Below are 8,875 nucleotides of genomic sequence, written 5' to 3'. Positions count from 1 at the left end.
GGGTATTATTTTTTCGAGGTGTTTTATTTTTAGAGTTGGGTAGCATATAGGTGATGGACCGGGTTGGACAGGCCCAAACCTAGCCCTCACTTTTTCTTTTTCTTCCTCTCTCCTTCCCGGTTTCCACTCCCAAGCTCTCTCTCTTCTTCCGCCGGAAACCACCGCTCGCCGCTGTCGTCCGGCCAAGCAGGGACGCCGCACCACTCCAGCACGGTCTGTCGTCCTCCCCACCGCCTTCCTGGGTTGGTGAGCGGCGCTGCAGCCCCGCCGATCGGAGGAAATCCTCCTTGGATGCCATTTGTCTTCTCGCCGGAGCTCCCTCCTCCGGCCACCAAAACCGACGATCCTTGGCTCGTTTTGTAGCCCTCCAACCCAGCAGCCTTGCCCTAAAAGGACTCACTCCCTCTTGAGCTAGGTAAGGAGAAATTTGAGGTGGAAGTTTAATGGCGTTTTTGATGTTTTTAGTCGATTACCCTAGTTAGGGTTGGAATTGGTGTTTGTGCTAGTTAGGAAATTGGTGTTTTTAGTCGATTACCTTAGTCCGGCCGCCGCCGCGGTTTGGGAGATTTTTAGGGTTTTAAATGTGGAATATTAAAGGGATTATATTGATGTGATTTATGGAATTTTTGGATGAGATTTGGATAGGTTTGTGAATTTCCGAAGTTTGGTATTTTTGGCGGTTAATTAATGTAAAATCCGGCCGTAGGATTTAAGTCGTATTTTTGGGGGGTTGTATTTACGACTGTCGAGGATGATATTTAAGTTCGGATCGTTCCGATTTAAGAATATCGAAGTTAGGCAATGATGAGCGTATTTATGGCTCTCGGGTAATTTTGCCTATTTTGACTAAATATTGGATTATTAGTTGGGAAATTAATATTATTTTTGGATCAGGATGTGAGGAGGCTCGAGCAGACGAGGCCCCAGATCGACATCAGGCTTAGGCCTAATTTGTGAGTGGACTTTTGTTTTAAATAATATGCATGCTATGTTCATGGATGAACAATTAATGTTGTGGAGCATTTTGACGTCATTTTTAATTTTTGACGATTTTATTTCTCTTGGAGTCACCGAAAATGATAAATAAGTATTTATGAGAGAGTATGTATATTAAAGCTAGCTAGTCATATGTGTCTGTCCACCTTAATGGCGTAGCATATAGCCGCATTTTGGTGTGACGTGAGCGTTGGACGTGAGCGTAGTAGCCCTATTTGAGTGTTTAATTCATATAGGGGGTATGGACACATATTTATACACTCGTTTGTCCACCTTCATGGCGTAGTGTAGCACCGGATTAAGGCGTGACGTGAGCGTTGGACGCGAGCGTAGTAGCCCTATATAGACCCATGAATTTATATAGGGAGTATGGACGAGTGTAAATACATACATATATTATAGAGTCTGAGAGGCTCGATATTTTATGAGATAAAAGTTTTATCGCTTACGGCATGCATTCGATTTTTCCTTATAAATTAATTTGGGGAAACATAAATATTTTATTTATTATTTTATTTTTGTCCACTCACTCTAACGTTATTAAATGTTTTCCCCTGGGCCCTTCGTTTTAAATTGCCCAGTCTGCAGAGTTCGGGTTAGATCTAGTAGGAGGCGAGGCATAGTCACCCGCATTTCCGTCAGTTTTCATCAGTAGGTTACATGTTTAACCTACTCGTGTTTTCTTGCTTCCGCTAGTGTCTAGTAGCTCTGAATACTTTGGGATTATTGTATATTATGTTTAGAATTTCTGAAGGATAATTATGGGATGTTTGGACGTGTTGTATTAAGAGTGTAATTTGGAATTTTTGAGTTAGGGTTGTCCATTTTCAAGGGAGATTTTATCAATCTTTTCAGTAAATTTTCCTTGGAAGTGGTCCCCGCACGACTTACTCCGGGTTTCAGGGTGAAATTCGGGATGGGTCGTGTCAACAAATGTAACATCTGCATTTTTTATGCTTTTTAGTTTTACCAGACTGTTTTTTCTTTCTAATATATTTTTTCTTTTTAGAAAATTTTTTCTTTTTAAATGGCTTCCATTTATATCTTCTCTTTTTAGAAAATCTTGGTTGGGGGTTACAACCAATTTTCCAATTTTCTCTAAGTATTTTGTCACAACATTTTCTTCCTCTGGGATCATTACTAATTTGGTTTTTTACCTGTTTTTTAGCTCTGACTTCCACACATCTTTCAGTGATAAGTCTTAATACAAAATTTATTCTGAATCCTAGATTATCATGTTTATTAATTCTGGTTATAAAATCAGGATAACCTTTTATAGCTAATTCATCCCTTGGGTTTGGGAGTTTATAAAAAAAATTGGTTTAACCAGTGTAGGCTTGACTCTGGTTTTATTTTGAAGTAGTATTTTTTATACAACTGAGAATATTCTTCAAACTGATATATATTGCAGAGTTCTACTTCAAAAAGCTTTGAAGGAAAATCTGGTTTCCATAATATAGACATCATGTTTATTAATTCTGGTTATAAAACAGTTTCGACTAGTCTGATTTAACCATATCAAAAGGGAAACGAGTCTCTAAACAGATTTAATAGCTGATACAGGCCATCACGAAGAATACTTCACCTCTCTTGCTTCAAATCAATTTTAATAGAGGTTTTCTTTATAAAATTCTTTTATAATTCTCATTGAAAAGAAAGAGAGGTGAAGTATCCCCAGGTTGAGTTTAATAGGCATAATTGAGTTTTCTTGTATCTCAAGGTTTGTTTTCCTAGCAGTAGCCCCAAGTTCATGACTTGGATAATTGAAAGCATTCTTAACATGTAAGAGTCTTGTCCCTGTTCAGATTTATATAAAGAAATGTAACTTCATAATCAAACATTCCAAATTCCAATGTAAGGTTCCACGAGTTCGTGACACCCTAAGATGAAAAAATTGTAAAAATCATAATAATACAAGTTAGAAAAAACAGTTCAATTACAAACAGAGTGGTGATTACCTCGATCATTTGTAAAACTCAATCAAATGTCTTTTTCCAGGTACCCAAATTGACACCACTATAATTAGCATCTCAAGGCTTCTTGCAGTACACATTAACTTACCAAATTAACTTGCACCAGCTTCAAAACAGTCTGAAATCCAACTGACATTCTATTCTTGGTACAACATCGTAAACTTCCCACAGAAGATTTGTAGATCACAGATCTATACATAGGATTGGAAGATGAAGGGTGTTATTTACAAGAAAATAGCTGATCTGTGTTTTCTGTGTCAAACTATAATATATGCATCACACAAGTCAGGGGGGTAACTACCAGGACCGGTGCTCAAAAGGTACTTGCAATTAGCATGTCCTTAAAAGCTTCGGTGTCCACACACGAGATAGCAGACCAGTTTCTCCTCTCCTTGTTTCTACATTTCTTTTCTTGCTCACTGTTTCATATTCCCTGGAAGTTTCTATTGGCGCCGTATTCACTGGTGGTAGTGGCAGACTCACTTTTCCAGTTGGTGTCGCTGTGACCTTATTATGGCCAGATGGTGCCTCCTTAATTTTGTTTTGGCTTGGCGGTGCCTCCTTGAATCTGTTCTGGCCTGATGGTGCCTCCGTGTTCTTTTTCTGGCCTGATGGTGCCTCTATAATCTGATTCACCATTTCCAACACCTCACTCATCTTTGGACGGTTCTTGGGGAGTCTGACCAAACATCTGTTGGCTACAATTGCAAGCTTTTGAACTGACTTGAGGGGGTATTTACCTTCAAGCCTAGGGTCAATTATTAACCTGAACTTCTTTAAGTCCGATAGGTATGGCTTTACCCATTCTAAAAGCTTCTGCTCACTCTTGGGCCGGTTTCGATCCAAGGGACGCCTACCGGTAATGAGTTCATAGAGAAAGACCCCATAGCTCCAGACATCATTTTTGGAAGTTAGACGTCCGGTCTGGATATACTCAGGTGCTGCATAACCCATCGTTCCAACAACCTGATGAAAAGAATCATCAGTATTGTAAGTGCAAGATGTGGTATGTGGATGGATCATTAGTGCTAATGTATTTCTGTTTCATTACGTGGAAACAGGCTAAAGAATTGTGTTTCAAACAAGATGAAGACAATAATAAGTATATATGCTTTTACTTAAGCATGAACTACACATCCTGAAAATGTGAAGCAAAAGAAACCACTAAATATAGATTCCATATGAACATTCATTCGGAGTTCTCAACTATTAAAGTACACTGTTAGTTGCACAAGAGATCTAGGTTTATTTTCCTAAACTTCAGGATATATGTTAACACTGCTGAAGCTCCATGAAAATCTCCAATTATACTGAGCAACTTTGTTGCACAGCTTCATAATCTTGCTTTCTGAAGCAAAATCTACCATGTCTCAAAAATAAAGAGAAAATCATAATTTACAAGTTAATGCATAGGCCTGGTTATGAGGAAATTTATGCATGTCTAAGTGTCTAACAAAGCGTAACTAACACACAACAATAAATAAAGTAACACAGCAGTCCTGTTTTTCCATATTCCATTAGACTTTGAACTTGTTTTAGCCCATGGACTTGGAGCATTTCCTACTACACAAATACTTGTGAATGCAAAACATAGCAAGTATAATGAGAGCAATTGTGAGCATACCGCTGTTGAGACGTGGCTTACTCCTTCAGCTGGACCCAACCTAGCCATTCCAAAATCTGATAGCTTTGCGTTCCATTCCTTATCCAACAGGATATTCGAAGATTTGAAATCCCTGAAAATGATCTAAACAGGATATAAAGAAGAAGTCAGTATAAGAGAACTGCATTACTTCACAACACCTATTATCCCCGTCTCCTTGTTTTTATTTCGTTTTCTTTAGAACATAGCCATGATAAAAAAGTAGAAATCTACATATATCAACAAGGAGAAAAAGATTTGAAGTACCTGAAAATCCATTTCTTCATGTAGGTATGTTAAGCCACGAGCAGCATCCTGTGCTATTTTCAGTCGCATAGCCCATGAAAGAGGTGCATCTGAACGACTTGATAAATGGTTCTCTACACTTCCATTAGGCATATATTCATAAATAAGAAGTCGCTGGATTCCTCTTTCATCATCCTCAGCGCAGTACCCCACTAGTTTGACAAGGTTTGGATGCTCAACCACCCCGAGAACATTAACTTCTGTCACCCATTCCTTGTGCCCCTGCAACCAAAAGTTGTGATTGAATATATAAGCATCAATCAGATAAAAATGTCTGAATCAAGTAGACCAACAATCCCAATAATAAGCACAAAACAAGTTGACCATGCCATCAAGGCAGGAATGTTGTTCTCCCTGTTAGGAAGACGCACAATCAAATAAAAAGTGAAAGAGAGGATCCAAAGTGCTAAATATTAGAATCAACAAAAAAAGAAAACTTAGAAAAGCCTATGTGATAATGGGTCACTACCATCCAATCATTCTCAGACATTAGCACTCATTCTATAAATCTTAATGAGTAACACAGTACCACAATCAGTCTTTAACTTGGTAACTATCAACCACTAGTTTTGTTTAGTGAACAGCAGCCAAGAATAACTCATAAACCAGAATACCGTTAGTGAAAACGAATCTATCAAAATTTTTGACAAAATGAAAACAATCTTGCCTGCAACCCTCTTTTACTGAGCTGTTTCACGGCAACTTCAATTTTTTGGGATGGATCTTCTGAACTCCTAATCTGCCCTTTATAGACACAGCCAAATCCACCCTCTCCAACCATGCCAGATCGGCCGAAATTCTTAGTGGCTGACTTCAGCTCAGAAACTGTGAATATTCTGAGGTTGCTGGGTCTCTGAGAGAAACTAGGATATTGGTTCCTCCTCAGGGACTCTGAACTGGCATCAGAGATATTCTGGGAATCCAACTCAGATCCAGATCTCTTCATGTCACCATCAGTAAACATTGTATTTGGGCTCTTTGGTTCATCCTTTTTGTCTCCAACATGGAATGAGAAACACTTCATAGCTTCCAACAGTGCACAACACATAATCTTCACAGAATTCAGCAGCTGAAAAGAACCATAGAGTCAGAGAGCCATCAATTTCAAAACCATTCAAAGTTAAGAACAGTAAAAGACTTCACAAGTGTTGCTTAAACTGACAGTCTCCAATTCCGCAACTCCAAACAGTTTTATTATCAATACATGATCCAACAAAGCTCAAAATAAATTTCAAACCTTTCACAATTGCTGGTTACCATGCTAATACACGATTCTTTCAAAGTACCCAGAACATGCAAATGTTTGACAAAGGAACCAAATGTCCTAATTTAGTCATTTAATCAAACAAAACCCCACTTCCTAACTTATGCCCACTCTTTCTATTGATTCATCTTCTGTATTTTTTCCTTCTTGAATTTCTTTTCCAAATACATCCACTATAGATTAGAAACTCTGCATATTCCTTTCTTTGCCTAATCCAAACACTTCTTACAACCCAATTTCAAATAATGAACACTGAAACCAACTAGAAAACAAAATCAAGAAAATTAAAATCCAAACTATGATACATAACTCTATGTTTTCCCACTATATTTTGCCTAAAGCTGCATACTTTCACTTCCTCTACAAGACCCAAGACATCAATTCTCATCGAATTTCACAATCATATAGTGTGAATCTAACAAAACAATCTCAAGGTCAAAAAAGAAACAAAATTGATAAAGATGGTTTAACTGAAATTCTCAACAACAACAACAACATAAAAAGCACCTTACTTTAACGATCTCAGTTTGATTGCACGAAACTATGTCCTTGAGATTCTCCTACGCTTCACAAAATTCTCCTACACACTTCACAAAATTCCCACCTGTAAGGAGCAAAGAAAGAAACCCAACTGTTCCATTTTGCTTCAAAGACTTGGAGAAAGAACCAAGAACGCGCAGTGCGTACTTCTGAAAAGAAACCTCAACACGGCAACCAGAACTGGTCAGCTTTCAACCTTACCAACCAAAACCAGCAGCTTATAAGACATAAAAATAAACCAACTGGTCACAATCATCTACCTTTTTTAATTATCTCACAGCTTGTAATTCCAATCCGAGCGTGAACTGAGACTTTGAAAAATGAAAACGTAGTATCAGACTCGGATCCAAACCAGCAAAGGTTGGCTCGTAAAAACAGCTTCAAGAAGAGAGAAAAGTCTATGAGAGAGAAAAGGGGAATGAGGACGGGTCAACCAAGTCCCACAAATGAGATTTTTATTTTTTATTTTTTTTGGTCTGGCCCACAAATGAGATTTGGAAACGTTAAATTAGGTTATCCCAGTCCTTACATTACATTTTAGATTTTTAGTACAGCTGCTGAATTGGAGTCTGTGATTTCCGATTTCTACATCTCATGATGATATCAGCCGATGCAGAGAGAATCAGAGAAATGGTCGTTCAAGAGGATAATTACGCGGAAAATATCATTGATTAGCAATTTAGCATATCTTTGATTATCTAATTGATGGTTTGATTTGATTAGCAAATCTTTTTTGTTTTTAAAAGGAAGACGACAAGCATATTATTAAAATAGATCTAATGAGTATATAGCGACGCAGAAACATTCAAAAATAGTAAATAGAAACGTAATTAGATGCACAAAAAATATATATAACAAAAACATTAAAAGCTAACAAGTTGCAACAACAATGAAATGTAACCATAACACTTGATGTCGTACGACATCGCTGCACTGCATATGTTCTAAAAACAGTGTAAATAGGGTAGTAGTAACCGTAACCAGGATCGTAACAGTAACTAGGGAGATACATCCTGCTAGGAGAGTGAGATGTGACTCCCGAGAGATCGAAAACCGCCAAGTGAGTCAGCAATCGTAGCCTCAAGACCTCAAGACCAAGAACAAGAACCATACTATCATATTCTGAAACACTATTGGTTTGACTAAGTCAATGGTGGGTGGGGCAAATGGCTCTCCGCTCGCATGCAATAGGTCTAGTTTGGGCTCACTTTCTGGTCTCTTTTCAAATGACATCCTTGAACCTCTCAGGGTTTCGAATGTTTGAAGGAAAAGGGATAGGGTTGATATGGAGGAGGGGAAACTCAAACCTAGTGTTTTTTTTGGGTCACAGTGGGGGTTGATGAGGGTTTGGTAGAGGTTCCAATCGCTATATATTGAGAATGTGCCTAAGAAGAGGGGTCATCCTCGCGGTCATCGGAATAAACCAAAACCAAGTTTAATTTTCAAGACTGTGGATGGGAGTCCAGCAAAAGAGCTAGAGAAAGATGCCCTTCTCGGGGAGGGATATATTTTTTTAATTAAATAATTAAGTCTCCCCCTATTTATGGTTTGAGTGTTTCCATTATGTTGTTTTGATTTGTCGAAAAATACACCAATAGATGTCTTAGGCATCTAGACAATCTTCAATCTTCACAGCGGTATCATACTATCATTCTGAGACAGCTCCGTTGGTTTTTTTTTGTTGTTGTTTAGGTATGATTATGGCTTTCTGCTGTGCAGAATTTTGAGTTTTGCAGTTTTATCATGAGATACCATATCTCTAACTTGACAGAGCGACGTTGTATTTATTTGATTAGTGCTTGACTTCATTTCTCTTTAGAAAAAAAAAGCAAAACTAGAATTCTCACGCACAATTTTATAAGATATGTCTAAATGCTAATTTAAGAGATATATGATATAAACTCGATTTTAAAAGCTCCAGAGACGGAAATCGGCCAACTGAAAGCTCTTAATCCAGGTGGCATTTCATTTTTAGTTTTGGGTCGTTGGGTCGTTCTATGTACCTTGGGAGAGCCATTGGCACCGGCCACAAATTTCACGCACAAACAGTCATGAAATTGACTCCCTTCAACTTCCCATATGGCCGCACATTCCTCCCCTCCTTTTCTTTACACCCCCTAAATTCCGGCCCTTCCTTCAGAATCCACACCCTCT

The 8,875-nt window shown here is 38.2% G+C and overlaps 1 protein-coding gene across 1 annotated transcript; it reads right to left on the bottom strand.

The window, feature by feature from the left end:
- Positions 1-3,161: 3,161 nt before the first annotated feature.
- On the bottom strand, positions 3,162-6,862 carry LOC101292727 (probable receptor-like protein kinase At5g15080-like). The gene is made up of 5 exons (XM_004304400.1): positions 6,694-6,862; positions 5,585-5,986; positions 4,879-5,139; positions 4,594-4,716; positions 3,162-3,935 (listed from the first exon to the last, which is right to left on the bottom strand). Exons 2-5 carry the CDS (start codon positions 5,963-5,965, stop codon positions 3,300-3,302), a joined length of 1,401 nt encoding a protein of 466 aa, XP_004304448.1. The 5' UTR covers positions 5,966-5,986; positions 6,694-6,862; the 3' UTR covers positions 3,162-3,299.
- Positions 6,863-8,875: the final 2,013 nt, after the last annotated feature.

Source organism: Fragaria vesca, linkage group LG6, assembly GCF_000184155.1.
Source record: "Fragaria vesca subsp. vesca linkage group LG6, FraVesHawaii_1.0, whole genome shotgun sequence".
Taxonomy (NCBI): Eukaryota; Viridiplantae; Streptophyta; class Magnoliopsida; order Rosales; family Rosaceae; genus Fragaria; species Fragaria vesca.
The sequence above is the reverse complement of the archived record's forward strand: the minus strand, read 5'-3'. Positions and strand labels throughout refer to the sequence as shown.